Here is a 20,706-nt window from a genome sequence, read left to right as displayed (position 1 = left end):
TTCCCCAAGACTACACCAGTAATAAACGGCAGAGGTAGGATTCAAACCCAGGCAATCTGGTTCTAGCATCTATGCTCTCAACCACCATGTTGTATTGATAAATTGTTCAACCAGAGCTGTCAATATTATACAGATCATATAATGAGTAACAATGCAATATATAACTTGTGTCAGTTTTTTGATTTTCATGTTTCTCTCTACTCCTTATTGTCCCATTAACTCCATTACTGAAAATAAATGACAGAGAAGCAAAAGGGCACAATTATCTGGAGGTAATTTTAGCAATAGGTTGGGAACATTGCTTAGAGTAGGGGCTCTTACCCTCAGGTAACTTCAGACTTCTCTTTGAAATCATCTATACATTTTAGTGTGAATGAGCTTATTAGTACTTTTCTGAAGAGAAGGTCTACAGCTTTCTTAGACTCCTTGAAGGCTCTATGACCCAACAAGGTGAAGAACCACCTAAAGAAAAAAAAAAAAAAAAGCCAATTAGCTTACTGGAAGCCAGTCAAACATTGGGCACTTCTATATTTTATTATTAAAAAATAAAATCCATAAATGCTATTAATCCATTAAAAATATTTACAGCAACCCTGTGACAACATAAAAACATTGATGTTGTAATGCCAATAACAATACGAAAGTGTTTTATCTACTTTACTTCTTCACCTGATTGCCTCCTCAATCCATACATATTTCGCTTCCTTTCCTCTACACCGGACCATACTTGTCAAGGTCATCAGTGACCATCACCTTGTCAGGCTCAGCAGCTACTTCTCTCTCCTCAGTTTTCACTATAGTTGGCCACTGGCTCTGCTTCCAGGCCAGGACTAGTCTGTTTCTACCTCACTGTCTCTCTTTCCCAGTCACCTTTCCGGTCACTGCTAAATGGTGGAGCATTCCAACGTTCAACTTGGGTCCTCTTCTCTTCTTTGTCCTCCTTTTCATCACTCTCTCCCTAAAACATCTCATCCAGTTCCATGGCTTTAAATAACTTCACACTTTCTGTAAAGTGTATTTAAGTCACACCTCCAGCCCTGACCTCTACACTGAGTTCTAGGCAGGAATATATTCAATTTGTCTACTGACTATCTCTTCTTGGCTATCTAAGATGTAAGCACCTCAGACTAAACATTTCCAAATAAAATTATTATTAATATTATCAGTCTCTTTTTCAGCTCACAGAACAGAGCATGGCCCATAGCAGACTGTCAAGAAATATTTGTTTAATGAGTAAGTGAAAAAACATACACACACACACACACAACTGTTTGTATAATTACGTTTAACAACAGGACATAAGAATGGTAGGAAAATACCAAAACGTTAACTGGTTGTGCATGAAACCATGAGTTTTCTTTAAAAGTCCTTTCCAATTTTAAATGGAAAAATAGTGGTTAAGAATATCAGACATTGCAGGGGTGGGATAGGGAGGGTGGGAGGGAGGAAGACGCAAGAGGGAAGAGATATGGGAACATATGTATATGTATAATTGATTCACTTTGTTATAAAGCAGAAACTAACACATCATTGTCAAGCAATTATACTCCAATAAAGATGTTAAAAAAAAAAAAAAGAATATCAGACATGGGAACTCAGTGACCTCCGCCAGACTGCCACTTACCGGCTGCACATCCTTGCTTTCTCCGTATGCCAAAGGGACTTAGAAATATGTACCTCATCTGTAGTCATGCAACGTTCACAATGCGCTTTACTGTGAAATTATGAATGTAAAGAGCTTTGCCTGGTGCAGTATACATAGTGAGAGGTAGTAGTTGTTGGCTGTTAATGATGACAAGCATGTTTTCTTTTATGATAAAAATACATTTTTCTTATAAACCTTTACTGAAGAGAGTTCAAAAAACTCCACACCCACATACCCACTGAGCCGGAGCCTCCCAGTCTCCAGCCGGCTGCAGGGGGCGGGCGCGCCTGCTCCTTCCGCTTCTTCCGCCCACGTGACCCGATCAGCCGGCCACCCGTCTCCAACATGGCGGCGTCCAGGGGCTCAAGCCGCACGTGTGAAAGAGTCTGAGTACGTGGGAGTGCAAGTGTGGGAGCCAGTTTCCCTTGTCTACAGTCAGTAGCATCCCTTCAACCCTTCCCGAGATCCTCGCGGGCCCGCCGCCCCTCTGCAGCCATGAAGCCAAAGCCAGTTTCCCACAAGATCGAGAACACTTACCGGGTGAGTGAAGAAACTTGGCCGTGGGACTAGTTCTCAGCGGAGATCCCGGGGCTACAGTGCTCTGGGCCGAGCGAAAGTCATTTGTCCGGAGGCTCTGGCAAAAGAGCCTCTCTCTCTCTCCGGGTGTAGTAAATATGGGATGGGGAAGGTAGCTTTAACTGCAGATTTCGCCCATGTTTTGTGGCGTCTGGCCTGGCTGAGACTTTTCTTCAGGCCAGAGTTAAATTCAGTGTCACAAACTAACTGCTTAGGAATTCTTTCCTGCTCTTTTATCCTTGAAGACTGAATGGGGGGCGGGCCGGTGCGAGGAGGTGAGTGATTCCAGCTACTGGCTACTACACCACTTTCCCGGTTGGCTCCTTGAGGGTTTCTTTGTTACTTTACAGCCGTAGGTCTGTATATGTTTAAAAACACTGTTGTTGCCACGACTTAGCCAGATCCTGTACTTGCAGCAGGGTATGAAACCTAGCAGTAGATCTGGCGAGGCCACGTTGCTAGCTTTTACCTAGGTCAATCCACCAGGCTAGCATGGAAATTTTGTTTGAAATGACATTTTGCAAATATATCCATAGAACTATTTCATTATCTTTGTACATTAGTGCAGTGCATGTCTTTCAGTTTGTTTTTAAAGTTATCTTTTGTGATTTGTCAGAGATGTCTACTTCTATTTGTAAAACTCAGTTATACATTTTATGATTGATTGAAAATACAACTCTGAAATTGAAAGCAAAGCATAACATTTCTAATGATAGAACGTAAGGAGGCACATTGAACCTTTAAACTTTATACTTCCACGAGGAAATTGTCCACATATGATTGTGATAAGTATAAAATGTGGATGTGTTGTAAATATACTTCTCCCCCGCAGTTTCTTACGTTTGCTGAGCGATTGGGAAATGTGAATATCGATATTATTCACCGGATTGATAGAACTGCAAGCTATGATGAGGTAAGAGAATGTTAAATGAGCTGATCTTCAAGTATTCATAGTTGGTTTTTTAGATTCTCTTTGAAGTGAATTTCTCAAGCCATTCTTTTATGAACATGAAATGCATTAGACCTGTGCTGTCTCAAACATAACAAATTAGATTTAAAGTAAAGTAAATTAAAAATTCTAATGCTCAGTAGCCATATGTGGCTAGTTGCTACCATACTGACCAAGTGCGGACATGGAACATTTTCCATCATTGCTGAAAGTTCTATTGGGTGATGTGGTGTTAGAAAATTTACTTGATTCTCAGGTGGCTTCTGATTCCAGCCACTCCCTTCCCATGTGCATTCCGAGCACTGCTACAGATCCATATTCTTGAAACTACAATTTTAAAGAGGTTTTGAGCAAGTCACTTTCCTGGGGCTCAGTTTCCTCCTTTATTAATAAACATGGGGGAGCTAAACCACATAATTTTTTCCAGTTCTAACCATGCTGTAACTCAGTCACACCTCTACTCAAAAATCTTGTTTTCGCTGCATCAAGTCATTATTTCTCTGCCAGCCTTTTAAGGTCCTGTATAACGTGCCTTTAAATTAGGGATTCAATGTCAGTTTTTACTGTTTTTCACTTGACTCTAGTCAGACTCCGCTCACTATCTCTTTGAATGCCTTGTCTCCAGTATGTGAATTCAGTGTGTTAATGATGTTATCTAGGTAGGCACATAATGCTTTGGGAACTCACCGTGAAGTGATCCTAACCTAGATTCTGTGAGGGTGTAAGGTGAGGTGTCAAAAAAGGTGAAGTGGACTAGGTGATACCTGAATCGAGTCTTGTTTGTATAGGTTTTAGCATGGCAAAGAGAACAGGAAAGGCTGTTTCAGGCTGAGGAAGAAGCCTTTATAAAGGAACAGAGGCTAAAGAGAGCATGTCACATTCAAGTAACTCCGAAGCATTTCAGTATGCTTATAATTGCCTGTGGGATGTTTGTTTATGTTGATGGTGACTGCAGATGGGCCAAGCGGGTAGCTGGTGAGAGATAAAGCTGAAGAGATAATCAAGGACCATGAAGGGCTTCATATGTCAAGCTAAATTTGGATTTATCCTGAAGCTATGGGAAGTCATTCTAGGATTATAAGGCAGGGGAATGTGTGACATGATCAGTTGTAAATTTTAGATCTCTCTGGCTTTAATGTGGAGGAAAGAACAACCAGTTGCTCTGGAGTCAGGGTAACCAGTTATGATGATTCGGTAGTCATCTAAGTAAGAACTTTTCTCTCATATAAATATGTACAAATATTTATAGAGGTCTTTTTTTTTTTTTTAAAGAAAAATTGGTTCCTACCATATACTTCACTATGAAACTTGCTTTTCTCACTTTGAAAGTATACTATCAACATCCTTCTAACTTAATAATAGATATAATTCTTTTTAATAGCAACATAATATACCTTATTATGTACAGACCATAATATGTATACCAACCATTTTCCTTTTGTTGGATATTTAGGCTTTTTTGTGTTTCCCCCCCACTACAATAAAGCTGAATGAATGTCTTTATACTTGTATATTTACAACTTTTATAAGAAATATCTCCAAAAAGGGAAATGCTAGATCAAAGGGCATACCTGTTTTTAATGTTAATAGAAATGCCAGATTACTTATCTATCAGGTTGTAGCAATTCATATTTCCAAAAGCAGAATGAAAGAACTGCAAGAGTCAACATTTTTCTTGGCCTAAAATTGTGAAAAACAGAAAAAAAAATTTTTTTTAGTGTCACTATTACTTAGTTTTAAACCTTCTGCCCATATTTTATACCTGATTGCTTTTTTAGGTGTGTTAGTTAATGCCCTGTTTAAAAAAAAACTAAGAGGAGTTTTTCAACTCTTGACTATCATCACTGTCTTAACGTATTAATATATCATTATTCTTATTTACTCTGATTATAGTTTTTCTTTGAGTTGTCTGATTAATTGACTGCTTTAATCTTGGCAGGAAGTTGAAACCTACTTTTTTGAGGGTCTGCTGAAGTGGAGAGAACTGAACCTTACGGAGCACTTTGGTATTTTCTATTTTGTTTCTATTTTATTCACCCATCATTTGTACTATATATGGTCAAAACAGCTAAATATTGGTGTGATGGAAGAGCAGAACTTATTCTTTTTTTTTCTTTTTTCCCCACCCAGGGAAATTTTACAAAGAAGTTATTGACAAATGCCAGTCGTTCAATCAGCTAGTCTATCATCAAAATGAGATAGTTCAGAGTTTGAAGACTCACCTGCAAGTCAAGAACAGTTATGCCTATCAACCCCTTTTGGAGTAAGTAGCATGTTGAAAGAAAGGCAACAACATTTATCTGAATTTTAAGAAAGGTTGTTTTATAGCTACATATGCTTTAGATCTGGTGTTTGTAATTTAGAAACAAGAATTTACCTTTTTTTGTTAGATGAAAATATTAGTACATTACTGTAAAGCAGAATCTTAGGGGTATACTTTTTTGCTTTTTATACTTTTACAAGAACCTGATTTTTCTTTGACACTATAGGAATGATTGAATATAACTTGTGATGGAAGGTACAAGCTCTAGCCTGATTTCTTTGCTCAACTCTTAAAACGTGAAAAATTTTATACCTCTCTTGAGACTTGGTTTAGTAGCTTTAATTAATCCTTTCATCATAGGCGATAGGTTATCATTTGTGAAACAGATTTGTAGTATTTGGTTTTTGATCTACATGTGTCAGAATCAGTTACCTCTCCTTATTTTTTTCATCCAGTTTAGTTGTACAGTTGGCACGAGATCTGCAGATGGACTTCTATCCCCATTTTCAGGACTTTTTCCTGACTATCGCTTCAATCCTGGAGACTCAGGACACGGAGTTGTTAGAATGGGCTTTCACCTCACTGTCCTATCTGTACAAGTACCTGTGGAGACTAATGGTGAAGGACATGTCCAATATATACAGGTGACCATTTCTCTCTCTCACATGGGTTTTTCTTTTCTTCTTCTTTTTTTTTTTTTGCTTTAAAATTTTATATATGATTCAGTGCTATTTAGTAAATTTATAGTTATGAAACCATCACCACAATCCAGTTGAAGAACGTTTCCATCATCTCCAAGAGATTTCTCATGCCCATCTGCAGTCAGTTCTGCTCCCTGTCTGCATCAGTTTTGAAAGCAAAAGCAATATACATATATCGAATAGTCAAGATTGCCTCTGGGGAAACAACTGTGTGCTTGAAGCCCCTAAGTAGAATGATCCTCTTCTACAATGATATTTTTTAGCATTTAATTTTTTAATTTTTAATTTTTCGGTCAAGGGCAGTTTTTATTGATACTGACAACAAGCAGATACTTTCTGACTCCCATCTGTATTTAATGAAAACATGTATAATACCTGTCACTTGCACCTGCTGACGTGGCTACCTAACTTTAATATGTTCTTTAATTGGCCTTTTCCCTGTCTTCAGTCTGACGCCAAACTTCCTTTCCAGCTCAGTCTCTAATTCTTTTCTTATAAAACGTTGGTTCTCCAGCCAAAGTGGTCCGTAGTCTGTTCCATCGGTCTGCATTGACCTGACCTTCTCTTATCTCCAGCTATTGAAACCAGACCCCCCACCATCAAAGCCTGACTTGAATCCATAGCTTCCACATATGTGCCCGGGTACCTTGTCCAGAAATCAGAGCTTTGTACTCTGAACACGTCTGGCATTCTATACCACTTATGTCACACAACTTCTGTTATAATCGTTTGTTCTAATGTAATGGTGTCCGCTACAAACCTATAAACTCTTCAAGAACCCCATCTTAAATATTTGCATTTTCCTAGCCCCTAAAATACTGATTAAGACAAAAGAGACACTCAGTATTTGTAAGTAAGTATGGACAGGGAAAGAGAATGAATTCTGTACCAGCTTTTTGTTTAAAGTAAGGCAAAGATTGTTTGTAGTCTGTTTCAATCTGGGACTTAATGGAATTTCTACTTGGCATCCTGATTACTTCTACATACTTCAATTGGCACAGGAACACGTAAGATTAACCTTTTACCCCAACCCAGTATAAGTATGGATATGGGATAGGACTGTCAATTTTGTTTTTGTACCACCTCCCTTCACTCTACCCTCCTTTGAACATGGAATGAGAAAGAAATATTTTTCTGACCTTTACTAGTTCTCTATGAAGATTGTGGTAAAATGTATTAGAAACCGAGATTACTTCATTAAAGACCAGCCAGATCTTGGGGGATATATAGTTTATTTGGTCTGATGACTTGTGCTGTTACTTTTATATCTCCTGAGTCAGGCTCTCCAGTTATAAATTTATTTGCTTTCTGTATGACATCTTCAACAGCCTGGATATTTTCACTTGACTGTTGTTGAAATCAAAGTCTACACATTCCTGTTCAAGCCAGCTCTTTTCATTCATTTGTGTGTTCAGTAAATATGTACTCAATGCCAGGCTTTGTTTGTTCGCCCAGTTTCTAACGGTGATACCATCATTCTTTCCATCACTGAGATTTGGCCACTTAGAGGCATCTTTGACCCAGTTGTCTTCAAGGACTTTACATCTTTTTGATTCTGCTGTTCACTTACTCAATCCAGTGACTACTTATTGTACACTGTGTATCAGGCTTGAGATGCACTCACAAATAAACCAGATAAAAATCCCTCTTATGAAGTTTACATTTTATCAGGGGGAGAACATCTTGGGCATGGGGCTGGCATGAGCGAGGAACAGTGTGGAAGCCTGGGTGGTGCAGCAGCATGTATAGGGGGAGAGTAATCAGGTGATGTCAGAGATGTGGTAGTAGGGGACCTGACCATAAAGGGCCTTGTGGATACTATAAGATCTTTGGTTTCATTGCAGGGACTCTTGAAATGTCTCTTGGGTTCATCCATTGCCATTTCCTTCTGCCACTGGCTCTCTTTCATGCCCTTGTTTGCCCATACTTTTATGACTTGACTAACTTCCTAGTTGGACTGCCAGCCTCTTCTTTCTTCCTTTATATCACCCTATACTGGTGCTCAATTTCTCTTTCTGAAACTATTCATTTCTTATTCAGCCAACACTTATTAGTACCTGCTATAACCAAGGAACAATTAGGTGCTGGGGATATGGCAGAAATAGGAGAGATATATTCCATGCTCTTCTTTCATTTGGGAGACCAGTTTAAACAATGTGATTATATGAGTCATTATTTAGTTATAGCTGCATGGCTGTATGACCTTGAGTATGTTGTGTAGCCTTTCTGCCCCTATTTCGTTATCTATAGGATGGGGATAATAGTTCCTACACCACAGAGTCGTTGTGCTGATTAGATGAAGTAACATAGTAAGTGCTTACTTAAATGTAAGCTAGAGTCCCCACTCCTTTGCTTAGTGTTCAGAGCCACCTGTTGACTTGAATAGCTTTATCTGGAGCTGCCTTCCCTACCCATATCATCCTTCGTCCTTTAGACAGACCAGCCTCTCCGATATCTCTCTCTTTTTAATTTATTTGTTTATTTATTTTTGGCTGTGTTGGGTCTTCGTTGCCGTGCACGAGCTTTCTCCAGTTGCAGCAGGCGGGGGCTACTCTTCAGTGTGGTGCCTGGGCTTCTCCTTGCGGTGCTTCTCTTGTTGCAGAGCACGGGCTCTAGGCGCGGGTCTGAGTAGTTGTGGCACGCGGGCTCAGTAGTTGTGGCTCGTGGGCTCTAGAGCGCAGGCTCAGTAGTTGTGGTGCACGGGCTTAGTTGCTTCGCGGCATGTGGGATCTTCCTGGACCAGGGCTCGAACCTGTGTCCCCTGCATTGGCAGGTGGATTCTTAACCACTGCGCCAACCAGGGAAGTCCCTCTCTGTTATCCCTTGACTGTGATCACTTCTGCCCACCCTGTGTTTGCTCTTGCTTTGATCTCTGGCAATATGCACTCCATTCCCCACCTGGATTCTTCCTGTCATTCAGGGATCACTACAAGTTTCATCTTTTCATAGTCTTTCTTATATGACCAGTGCCACCAATCCTAGGATTCTTAATGTCTATGATCTTTAGTCTACTGTTTGACATGTGGGTGTCGTGGTAATCGAATGAGATTTTAAACTGCTGATGTTATTATACCTGCTACATCTTTCTTGCATACCTTGCACAGGGTTGGGCATATAGTTAACATGTAGTACATCTTTATTAAAATGATTAATTAAACATGTCTTATTTTCTCATTTATAGCATGTATAGTACACTCCTGGCTCATAGAAAGCTACATATAAGAAATTTTGCTGCTGAAAGCTTTACTTTTTTGATGAGAAAGGTTAGTTTGATCATTTATGTGTTTATTGCTCATTCATCCTCAAGAATCTGATGAACGGAAGCAGATATCTTTCATAATATAGTTATTATGGACTAATATTTTTTATATAAAGAGAAACCTGTTACTGTTTTGAGTTTATCTCACCATAAGGTGGTTTTTGCTCACTAATGTGAAATAATTGGGGTTACTCTTTTATTCTTACTTAGTGTATATATATATATATATTCTCTAATTCAAGTCAGTCTATGCATGAACAGTGAGATTAACAGAAATTTTTATAAAAATTGCCTGGAAGGAACTGATTGTATAGTGTCATTTGTGTTTGTTTTTAATAGAGTTTTTGTAATAAAACAGAAACATTGCTATTAAATTTCTTTTATACTCATAAAATATAAGCATACTACTTACTTTAAAAGATAGAATGTTGCCTTAGGTAGTTTTTCTTGGTACATACCTGCATATTATACCAATGAATTAATCACTCTTTTGTGTGACATTACAAGTGATAATATACTCTTGCAGCAGTTTGAAATCATTGCAAGTGTCACTATTCCTTTTAGAATTTTTATCCTAATTACATTTAAATATGAATCTTTAGAATAGCAAATAATTATTATTCATTAGGATATGTTTATGTTGTAAATACAGTTTTCCATTTGCATTTTGTGTTTTAGGTTTCTGATAAAAATGCACTTTTCAATTTAATGTTTCTTGATCTTGATGAACATCCGGAAAAAGTAGAAGGAGTTGGACAGTTGCTCTTTGAAATGTGCAAAGGAGTTAGAAATATGTTTCACTCCTGTACAGAGACGGTAAATAACTGGGAGGAGTTCCTTGAATCTATGTGAAAGGGGTTAAAAGAAAATAGATAAGATTTACACAGATGACATGGAGAGAGGATTGCCTAGAATAAATAGAAAACATTCAATGGGGCGCATTAGGGCTTTAAAAAACAGTGCTTACCTACTGTAGGCCCTGGGTCATTAGGTATTTTTCATTTAAAAAACAATCACTGCTGGGGCTTCTGTGGTGGTCCAGTGGTTAAGACTCTGAGCTTCCACCGCAGGGGGCACGGGTTTAATCCCTGGTTGGGGAACTAAGATCTCATTTGCCATGCAGCACGGCCAAAAAATCAATCCGTCAATCAAAAAATTTAAAAAATCACTGCTCTCTTCATCCTGGGTGCTAGAAGGTGACATAAATTGATCGATGGGGGGCGGGGGATATTGTGCGATAAAATTGCCCATCCTAGTTTGGAAATTCTTTTGGGACGTGTAGTTAACCACCAGAGCTGCCATATCCTTGATTATCCTGGATCAGATTTTAAGGTAGCTTGAGCAGAGTGGGGAATGAGCAGGGAGGGAAATACCAATGTAAGACTTGAGAATAAGAGTGTGTGCATGTTCCTCTTCATGATTCTTGGATTCCCACAGGCAGTGAAGCTAATTTTGCAAAAGCTAGGACCAGTTACTGAAACAGAAACTCAACTTCCATGGACTTTAGTTGGAGAAACACTCAAAAACATGGTCAAATCTACAGCGTTCTACGTCTACAAGGAACATTTTGGTATATTTTTTGAATGTTTGCAAGTGAGTTCTGAGTTTTAAGTATTTGTGTGTAATTAGGAGTCTAAGAGTTAATTGTTGTTCTTAATTAAGCAGATCACTCCTGGATATTGTATTTTATAATTGTTGTCATCATATTTTTATATACTTACTAGGATTTTCCTTACCTCTATCCCCTGTACTATTTTTACTTGCTTTGATATCTTGAGATGCAGTAGAGCATAGTGGTTAAGAGCACAGGCTTTGGAGCCAGAGTCCTCTGTTTGAATCCTGGCTTTGTCACTTACTGCTAGTGTGACTTGGGAAAATTTAAGCCTCTGGTCCTCAGTTTTTTCATCTGGGAAATGGGGATAATAGTATTCCCTGCCAGTGAGGATTATGAGGAAATACTCGTAAAGAACTTACAACAGTGCATTCAGAAATGTTAGCGGTTATCATTAGTGACTCCCTGTAAATGTGTCTTTTTCTTTCACAGAAAAAGTATGTGAAAATTTGAACTGCTTCACACAATATTTTCATTATTAAATTAACAGATGAGTTTGATCTTTGGTAGTTATTCTTTCTTATAAATTCTTCATTTGCAGGAATCACTCCTGGATCTACATACAAAAGTAACCAAGACTAACTGTGGGGAAAGTTCTGAACAGTTTAAAAGGTTGTTAGAAACATATCTGATACTTGTAAAACATGGAAATGGATCAAAGATAACCAACCCTGTTGACGTTTGTAAAGTGAGTTCCCAACTTAATTTGCTTAGAGCCTAATCATTAGAAGCTGATTGCTAAGTGTGCATTGTTTTTCCTTTTATTTTACAGGTGTTGTCTCAAACATTACAAATAGCCCATCTCTCCACATCTTGCCGGGCGACCCTCTTGGATGTAATTTCTGCTTTGATCCTAGGTGAAAATGTTTCCCTGCCAGTGACCCTCATCAAAGAAACCATAGAAAAAGTAATTTACTTTTGCAAATATTAACTGAGCAGTTAATACTATGTTTAGCGTTGAGTAAGCCTTCTGGGGAATATAAATGAAGCTTGGCAAAGGCTCTGTCTTCAGGGAATTTATAATCTTGTTAAGGAGATGTGAATCGCGTGCTTTAATGGAAATAAGCAAAACAAAATGTGATAAAAGCTAAATCTGTTCAGCAAATATTCACCAAACAAATATTTGCTTAACCAAGTTCAGGCTATGGACTAGAAATTGTAGAGTGGACACTTTTATTTTATTTATTTATTTATTTTTGCCTGTGATTTTTTTAATTAATATTTTTTAAATATTTATTTATTTTTATTTTTGCCTGCGTTGGGTCTTCGTTACGGCGCGCAGCCTTTCTCTAGTTATGGCGAGCGGGGACTACTCTTCGTTGCGGTGCACGGGCTTCTCATTGCGGTGGCTTCTCTCGTTGCTGAGCACGGGCTCTAGGCACGCGGGCTTCAGTAGTTGAGGCTCACGGGCTCTAGAGCTCAGGCTCAGTAGTTGTGGCGCACAGGCTTAGTTGCTCTGCAGCACGTGGGATCTTCCCAGACCAGGGTTTGAACCCGTGTCCCCTGCATTGGCAGGCGGATTCTTAACCACCACACCACCAGGGAAGTCCTGCCTGTGATTTTTAATTGTTAGGGAAGTGGGGCCCTGGGAGTATGTAGTTAAAATCTGTTGATTCAATCTATTTATGTCACGTGGAAACATAAAGGTTAATTCTGTCTGGGGTTGAGGGACAGAGAAAGCTTTTCAAAGGACTAATATTTTGGATAGTCGTTGAAGGTTAAATAGCAGTCTGCCAGTCAGAGAAGGTGTTAAAAACTCTAGGAGAGAGAATGGCAAAAATGTGTTCAAAAATCTATGTTGCTGGGCACATGGACACATGAAGTGTGATGTATATCAGCAAGGCTTTGCTTGGCTTTGAAAAGTTAGGTTGGATTTTATCCTCCAAGTGGTAGAGGGCCCTGGAAAAATGTTAAGCAGGGAAATGATTTAATGAGATTGGCATTTTAGTGAGTTTAGAAGATGAATTGGAGGGAAGTGGAATTGAAAATAGAGCAGTTAGGTTCTTCCTAGCTTCATGTAGTGCAACAGTATAAAGTTTAGAGGAAGGTGTAAAGTCGTGCTACTTGCCCTTTTATAATTCTCTGTAGCTGGGAAAGAATGGAGCAGCTCTTAGGCAAAGCCCTTGGTAATCACTAGAAACACAGCCCTTCGCATTTGTAAGTCCCTTTGGAGAAGGCCGAGCACTTAGAATACTGGTTGAAGTGTGCCCACCATACCTTTACTCTAGCAGCTTCTTTCCCGAGGAGGAAGGCCCAGTGCCTGTGTCTCACACCTGGTGTGTCCATCTGCACGTTCAAATTCAACAATCCAGTTCCTTTTGCCTTCCATGACTCTTTTAACTTGTATCAAGCATCCCACACTTCCTGCTCGCAAGTTAGAGGATCTTGAAGGTTTCGGATGTTTTTATTTTCAGGAATGGGAAAGTACTCTCTTTGTATTTACATTACTATTCTTTGCCTGTGGTCCACAGATTTTTGAGAGCAGATTTGAAAGATGCTTAATTTTGGGTTTTTCGGAAGTCATGTTTGCTATGAAGCAGTTTGAGCAGGTGAGTGAGATATTAAGTCTTGGATTTGTTTTGTTTTAAATCTGTCACGATAAAATGATCAATTTAAAAATCCTGTGATTTTGTTTTTTGAAAGGAATAGAATAAGTATTTGATGTTTTAGTTCATGTATTTTTTTTTAAAGCAATTATATTCCAGTTCTAGGTCATATGTGAAACTTTATTCCACATGCTAAGCATTTTAAATGATACTAGGTAACCAATTTGTTTTTCTAATAGTCTTTTAGGAAGTTATAGAACAATGTGATAAATTTGAAAAAAATGGCTTAAGGAACTTAAACTGTGAATTTGAAGCATAGAAAATAGTTTCTGAGACAGTTTGCATAGGAGGAGCGTTATGAATTTATTTCATTGCTACAGAATGAATTGCTACCTGATAGAATGAGGTAGAAATCTTTCTAATCAAATCCTGAGTTTATTTTATCCTTGCCCCTCACCCTCATCATACATTTGCCACTCCTTCTAACTGGTGATTCTACAGTACACTTCATGGAAATCTCTGTATCTCTTCTCTCATTTTTCCCTTTAGTCTTTAATAATATATATTTTCATTTGTCTCAGAAAAATACTTCTTTATACATGTCCTAGCCCTGTTGCTTCCTGCCCAGTGAGGGCTCTTTATTTCTCTCTGGTTTTCTTAGCAGCTGCCTCTTTTCCATCTCCCCTGTTCCCTGTGGTCTTTTTTTAAAAAACGTGTTTTTATCAGAGTATTCTATGTATGTTGTTTAAAAGGTTGCACAGGGCTAAAAGGCACTCATTTCATTCCCACTCCCATCTTCCTCACCAGGAACAAGCACATCTAATGATTCTTAGCTATTTTTTTCTAGCATTTCCTTTATATTTTTAAATCATCTGAACATACTGCTTTTCCTGGACTCATTAGTTTTAGTCCTCATCTGTAGGCTTCCTCCTGGGTAGGTGGATTTCTAGTTCTTTTACGCTTCTCATGCTCAACAGAGTTACATTATAAATTTTGGTTGAATTCATATTCATCAAATACTTGATCCCTATAATCAAGGAGTATTTTATAATTACATTTCCTTTTTTGTATACCCTTTCGTTTTTCCTGAAGTTACCAATTGCCTCATTCTTTAAAAACTTGAAATTGCTGGTGAGTCCGCCAACAGCATCATAGGATACCTTGCACGTGGCAAACTGGCAGATCATTTGGCAGCTCTTTGCTTTTCTTTTTTCTTTTTAGGAGACATTCCTCCTAGAGCCATTCAAGTCTGAACATGTTGCTTTCTCTGCCCACTGCACAGATGTCATACTAGGACTTGCGCCTCTCCTGTTTCCTGGGTCCCGTGTCTTTCTCTTACTGTAGTTTCCCCTGTTATTTTGATGAAACACATTCTCCAGAGGTTCCTGAGAAAGGGTGAATGGAAGTAAAATTTTGAGATTTAGTGCATCTGTAAGTGTCTTTATTCTCTCCTCAAACTGCATCACCAGTACGCTGGGTACAGCTAAGTGTCTTTATTCTCTCCTCAAACTGCATCACCAGTACGCTGGGTACAGCGCTCTAGATTGTCGTCTTCCCTCAGTTTTTCAGGCATTGCTCCATTGTCTTCTGGCCTCCACTATTCCTTTGCAGAGGTCTGATGTCATTACGACTCCTGAGCCTTTATTTATGATGTCTTTTTTTCTCCGTGGAAGTGTTCGAATCTTCTCTTCATTAGGTGTTCTGAAATTTATATCTGTTGTTAATAAGTGTGATTTTCTTTCTTATTTTTAGCTTTTTCTACCCAGCTTTCTCTTGTATATTGAGAATTGCTTCCTGACTGATGACGCTGCAGTCAAAGATGAAGCTCTGGCCATTTTGGCCAAACTCATTCTGAACAAAGCAGCACCTCCCACCACTGGCTCCATGGCGATTGAGAAGTACCCTCTGCTTTTCTCAGAACAGACAGTGGGGTAAGTTCTAAATCTTTCTTCTCTGTATTCTTGGTAGGATTACCCATTTAAAAATAATGCATTCAGAATACTGTAAAAACTGAAGATCTACATGTATTAACTGGAGAGATGTCCGTGATACATTGTTATGTGAAAAAAGCAAGTTGTAGGACTTCCCTGGTGGCACAGTGGTTAAGAATCCGCCTGCCGATGCAGGGGACACAGGTTCGAGCCCTGGTCCGGGAAGATCCCACATGCCGTGGAACAGCTAAGCCCGTGCACCACAACTACTGAGCCTGCTCTCTAGAGCCCGCGAGCCACATCTACTGAGCCCACACGCCACAACTACTGAAGCCCGCATGCCTAGAGCCCGCGCTCCGCAACAAGAGAAGCCTGCGTACCGCAGCGAAGACTAGCCCCTGCTTGCCGCAGCTAGAGAAAGCCTGCGCACGGCAACAAAGACCCAATGCAGCCAAAGATAGATAGATAAATAAATTTAAAAAAATAAATAAACCAAGTTGTAAAAGAGTACATGATCCCATTTTGCAAAGTTAAAACCAAAAGTATATATAAGCATAGGAACACGTGTGAAAGGATACAGAAACAGGTTATTTAACTTCAAGAGCGTGGTAAGTGAAAGAAAGAGGTCACTATTAATTTTCTTAACCTTTTATTTTAAAACAATTGTATATTCACGTGTGGTTATAAGAAATAGGACAGAGAGTTTCCGTATACGTTTCACTTAGTTTCCCCCGGTGGCAACATCTTATTTGGCTTGGCCAAAAAGTTCGTTCGGGTTTTTCCGCATGACGTTACAGAAAAACCTGAATGAACTTTTTGGCCAACCCAATACAAAAGCTTAGTGCAATATCACAACCAGATAATTGACATTGGTACAAAGCACCAACCTTATTCAGATTTACGTTTTACATCACTCATCTCTGTGTCTGCATGTATATGGATATATAGTTCGGTGCAATTTTATCTCATGTCTATTCACAACTACCACCAAAGTCAAGATACAGAGCTGTACCATCACTGCAACGATCTCTTGTGCTACTTTTTAATAGCCACACTCACCCTGCCACTCCCCACTCCATCCGTAACTCCTGGCAACCACAAATCTTATTCTCCATTTTTACAATTTTGTCATTTCAAGAATATGATATAAATTATGCAGTACAGCTTTTGAGATTGGCTTTTTCACTCAACACAATTCCTTGAGGCCCATCTAAGTTGTTGTGTGCATCAGTAATCCATTCCTTTTTATGTTGAGCGTCTTTGTGTGCTATTCCTAAGTAGTATTCCATGGTAATGGATGTAGCAGTCTGTTTAAACATACACTTGTGGAAAGGAATAACTAGATCATTCCTAGTTTTTGGCTATTATGAATAAAGCTGTTATAAACATTCATGTACACAGCTTTCCATTTCTCTGAGATAAATGCCCCAGATTGGACTTATTAGGTTATAGGGTAAGGGCATGTTCAGTTTTGGGGTTTTTGTTTTTGTTTTGCAGTTTTTTGTTGTTGTTGTAGTTTTGTTTGTTGCTTCGTTTTATTTTTCATGTTCAGGTTTATAAGAAGCTGCCAGATGGTTTTCCAGGGTGACTGTGCCATTTTACGCCCCCGCAGCAGCATGAGTGATCCAGTTTCTCTGCATCCTCACCAGTATTGGTTATTTTCAGTTTTTTGTTTTTGCCGGTCTGATAGGATATAGTGATATCTATCTCACTGTGGTTTTAATTTGCATTTTCCTAATGGCTAAGGATGTTGAACATCTTTTCATGTGCTTATTTTCCATCTGCATATCATCTTTACTGAAATATCTGTTCATTTCCTTGGCCCATTTTCTAATTTGATTGTTTCTTTGCTGTTGAGTTTTGAGAGTGCTTTATATATTCTAATACAAGTCCTTTTGTCTGCTTCGTGATGGTGCAAATATTTTCTCCCAGTCTGTAGCTTGTCTTCCTTTGCTTAACAAGATTTTTCACTGATGAGAGTTTTAAATTTTGATGAGGTCCAATGTATCAACTTTTCCTCTTATGGATAATGCTTTTGATGTCAAGTCTAAGAACTATTTGCCTAACTATAGGTCCCAAGTATTTTCTCCTATTTTTTTTAAGTTTTATCATTTTATGTTTTACATTTAAGTCCATGATCCATTTTGAGTTAATTTTTATATAAGGTGTGAAGTTTGGGTCAAGTTTCCTTTTTTGCCTCTGAATGTCCACTGCTCTGGCAACATTTGTTGAAAAGGCTGTTCTTCCTCATTGAGCTGCTTTTGCTTTTGTGTCAAAAATCAGCTGGGCATAAATGTATGGGACTGTTTCTAGCTCTCTATTCTGTTTCATTGATCTATGTGTCTGTCTTCCTCTAATGCCACAATCTTGTTACTATAGCATAAAATAAATCTGGAAATCTTAAAAAAAAATCCTTTCACTGTATTCTTCCTTTTCAAGATTGTTTTGTCTATTCCTGGTCCTTTGCCCTTTTGTATAAATTTTAGAAGAAACTTGTCTATATCTACAGAAAAAACCCCACCTTGCTGGGATTTGTTTTGAATTGCATTAAGTCTATAGGTCAATTTGGGGAGAATTGACAACCCCCTAAAGAGACACAAAACTGTTATCTTTGTTTACGACAAGAGGTTGGTAAAGAGAAGAAAGAAGTGACTATTAGCTTTTAGATTATAAACCTTTGCATTGTTTGAATTGTTAAAAGGTCTATTCATTACTTTCTCAATTTCATTAAAAACAGTACATACTCTTTGGAAGTCGAAACAAAGTTTATGTAAATATTTGAGAGGGTTCTGCTTACTATTTTTCGAATAGTTGAGTGGGTGTGCCTCTAGAAATTATAGATCAGGAAACCAGTTCCCTTATCGTTCCTAATAAATGTAAGCATATTAACTTAAGGCGAGTGCCACAGGTTCTGTATTTCTTTGTCTAAGAAAACTTCCATCACCCTGTAGAATAATACGTGAATGGTCACCTTTGTCTGAATATTCCTGATCACACTCCATCCACTCATCTCACAGATTTATTGTGAGAATAAAAAGAGATAATAGATGTGAAAAGACTCTTGGGAAGATAAATTTATTCTGTCATTTGACAGATATTTATTGTATCAGACACTGTTCTAGGCACTGGGATATAATAAAGAAAAAGGTTTCTTCTTTGGGGGAGATGACAGTCTTGGGGGGACAGGCATGTGAGGCAGATAAACAAACAAGTTAATTTTAGATTGTGATAAAAAGAAAAATAAAACAAGGCTTTGAGACACAGTAGATAGAGAGGCAGCACTACTCCTGTCTAGAAAGGGGACCTTTGGTCCGATTGTGATGGTGGAAGGATCCAACCTGGCAAAGAAAGGCTGGGTGAAAGGCTTTCCAGGCAAAGGGAAGCGTTCCTGCAAAGGCTCTGGGATGGGAATAAGCCCAGTGTGTTTGAGGAACAAAAGGAAAGCCTGTGTGGGTAAAGAGCATTGAGTAAGGAGGAGGGAGGAAGTGAGTGAAGGAGGAGAGGGTCGTATCACCCAAGGCCTTACAGGATGAGGTGAGTATGGATTTCATTGGAGGAGCTCATTGGCAGGTGTGACGAAGCAGGGGAATGACGTGGCAACTAATGACTCATCTTTATAAAGCATCTCAATATTTTATTTGTAAGATTTTTTTCCGATTATTGAGTCATGGTTAATACTAGAAAGACTGTATATCAAGGTACAGTGATTTTTAGAAATTACCAGTAAAATTAACTTAGTTATCGCTCATAATTTCCAAGCATTCAGTGTCCTGATAAGTATGAAACAAAAGAGAATGCAACTTTTTTGGTTAACTTTAATGATAAAAAGGTATAGGAATAAAAACCTGATATTCTACTTCTGTTCTGTAATAAGTTAACCAAACTGGACATGGAGAATTAATTATAAAAACAGATCAGTTTACTTATTGTTTCTGTGACTTTTCTTTCCACTGGATTTCTGTCTTTTAAATAGGACTGACGTATAGTTCATTGGCAAAACTAGAGGCAAACAAGAATACCGCCAAAGTAACAAATACCTAAAACTGAATGTCATATTAGAAAATAATGTTGGGTAACCACTTATCAGATTAAAGCCTCAGAGAAAGTTACTTCTTGCTTTTTTTTTTTTGGCCGCATGGCATGCGGGATCTTAGTTCCCCAACCAGGGATCGCACCCGCGCTCCCTACAGTGGAAGAGTGGAGTCTTAACCACTGGACCCCCAGGGAAGTCCAAAAGTTACTTCTAAGCCATAATCATTTTAGTGACATTTGTCAAGTTCTCTGTGATTCCTTTGCAACATCATTCTACACGTTTGTGAAGCAGTAAAATTCATGTCAGAAAGGAAAGGGGGGATGGAGGAAGTCAGTTCATGCCAGTAAATCACCTCTCCAGTTCTTAAACACATGTCCATCGGCACAGAATTCAGAAATAATACCTAAAACTGGAAGAGAGTTGCTTTAAGTTATGAAGCAAGTTAAAATAGAAAATAGAAGAAAATAGAACCAATGGGGTTGAAAAAATCTGTCACTGAAAAATCAGTAAATGAGTCACTTTTGTTTAGTTATTTGTATTCAACTGTCGCCACCAGTTCCTTCCTTCCCACTAATGCTCCATGCATGGAAAGGAACCAATTTTATTTCAAACGTCAGAGGGCTAGAGCGATTATATCCTCTCTCATTTTAAATATTTGTTTATCTTTTCTTCCTTCAGATCCAGTATAAGGCAGAAGAAGACCAGATCCAAGGGAGGAAAGGAACAGATCTCAGTATTAGATCATCTTTTATCTATAATTCAGTTACCCCCAAATAAAGAGAGTACTTACCTTTCATGCTCTTGGGCGGCCCTTGTCGTGTTACCTCATATTAGGTGAGAAAATCAACTGTGTTTAATTGTGAAAGGTGTTTTAGCAAGCTGATAAAAACATTTATTAGCCATTTTTTGCCATTTCATGAAAAAACCATTGAATGCTAGTTTGAGCATTTCCCTTTTTCTCCCCACTTCTTGGACAGACCCCTGGAGAAAGAGAAGGTGATACCCCTAGTCACCTGCTTCATAGAGTCACTCTTCATGACTGTTGACAGAGGGAGCTTTGGAAAAGGTCAGTTACAATCACCATTTGTTCTCTTGTCTGTCTTTTCTGGCACACCCAGAGTAACTGTAAACACATGGATACCAGAGAATAGTACTGCCGTTGTGTTGTGTTCTGGCAGAACCCCCTGTATG

General features: G+C 38.6%; 1 protein-coding gene across 2 annotated transcripts in view; it reads left to right on the top strand.

Moving 5' to 3' along the window:
- The first annotated feature begins 1,984 nt into the window (after positions 1-1,984).
- Positions 1,985-20,706, top strand: part of UTP20 (UTP20 small subunit processome component) — a 90,318-nt gene continuing 71,596 nt past the window's right edge. For both annotated transcript variants that reach the window (XM_024732102.1, XM_024732103.1), the window contains exons 1-14: positions 1,985-2,185; positions 3,054-3,134; positions 5,110-5,176; positions 5,301-5,433; positions 5,889-6,077; positions 9,316-9,397; positions 10,072-10,209; positions 10,831-10,986; positions 11,547-11,693; positions 11,778-11,912; positions 13,477-13,554; positions 15,304-15,482; positions 20,194-20,349; positions 20,493-20,581. In XM_024732102.1, the coding sequence (XP_024587870.1) occupies positions 2,141-2,185; positions 3,054-3,134; positions 5,110-5,176; positions 5,301-5,433; positions 5,889-6,077; positions 9,316-9,397; positions 10,072-10,209; positions 10,831-10,986; positions 11,547-11,693; positions 11,778-11,912; positions 13,477-13,554; positions 15,304-15,482; positions 20,194-20,349; positions 20,493-20,581 (1,675 nt within the window). In that variant the 5' untranslated portion in view covers positions 1,985-2,140. The remainder of the gene's footprint in view (positions 2,186-3,053; positions 3,135-5,109; positions 5,177-5,300; positions 5,434-5,888; positions 6,078-9,315; positions 9,398-10,071; positions 10,210-10,830; positions 10,987-11,546; positions 11,694-11,777; positions 11,913-13,476; positions 13,555-15,303; positions 15,483-20,193; positions 20,350-20,492; positions 20,582-20,706) is intronic.

This window comes from Neophocaena asiaeorientalis, unplaced genomic scaffold, assembly GCF_003031525.2.
Source record: "Neophocaena asiaeorientalis asiaeorientalis breed wild unplaced genomic scaffold, Neophocaena_asiaeorientalis_V1.1 scaffold418, whole genome shotgun sequence".
Taxonomy (NCBI): Eukaryota; Metazoa; Chordata; class Mammalia; order Artiodactyla; family Phocoenidae; genus Neophocaena; species Neophocaena asiaeorientalis.
Note: the sequence above shows the minus strand (reverse complement) of the source record. Positions and strands in the feature narration are given on the sequence as shown.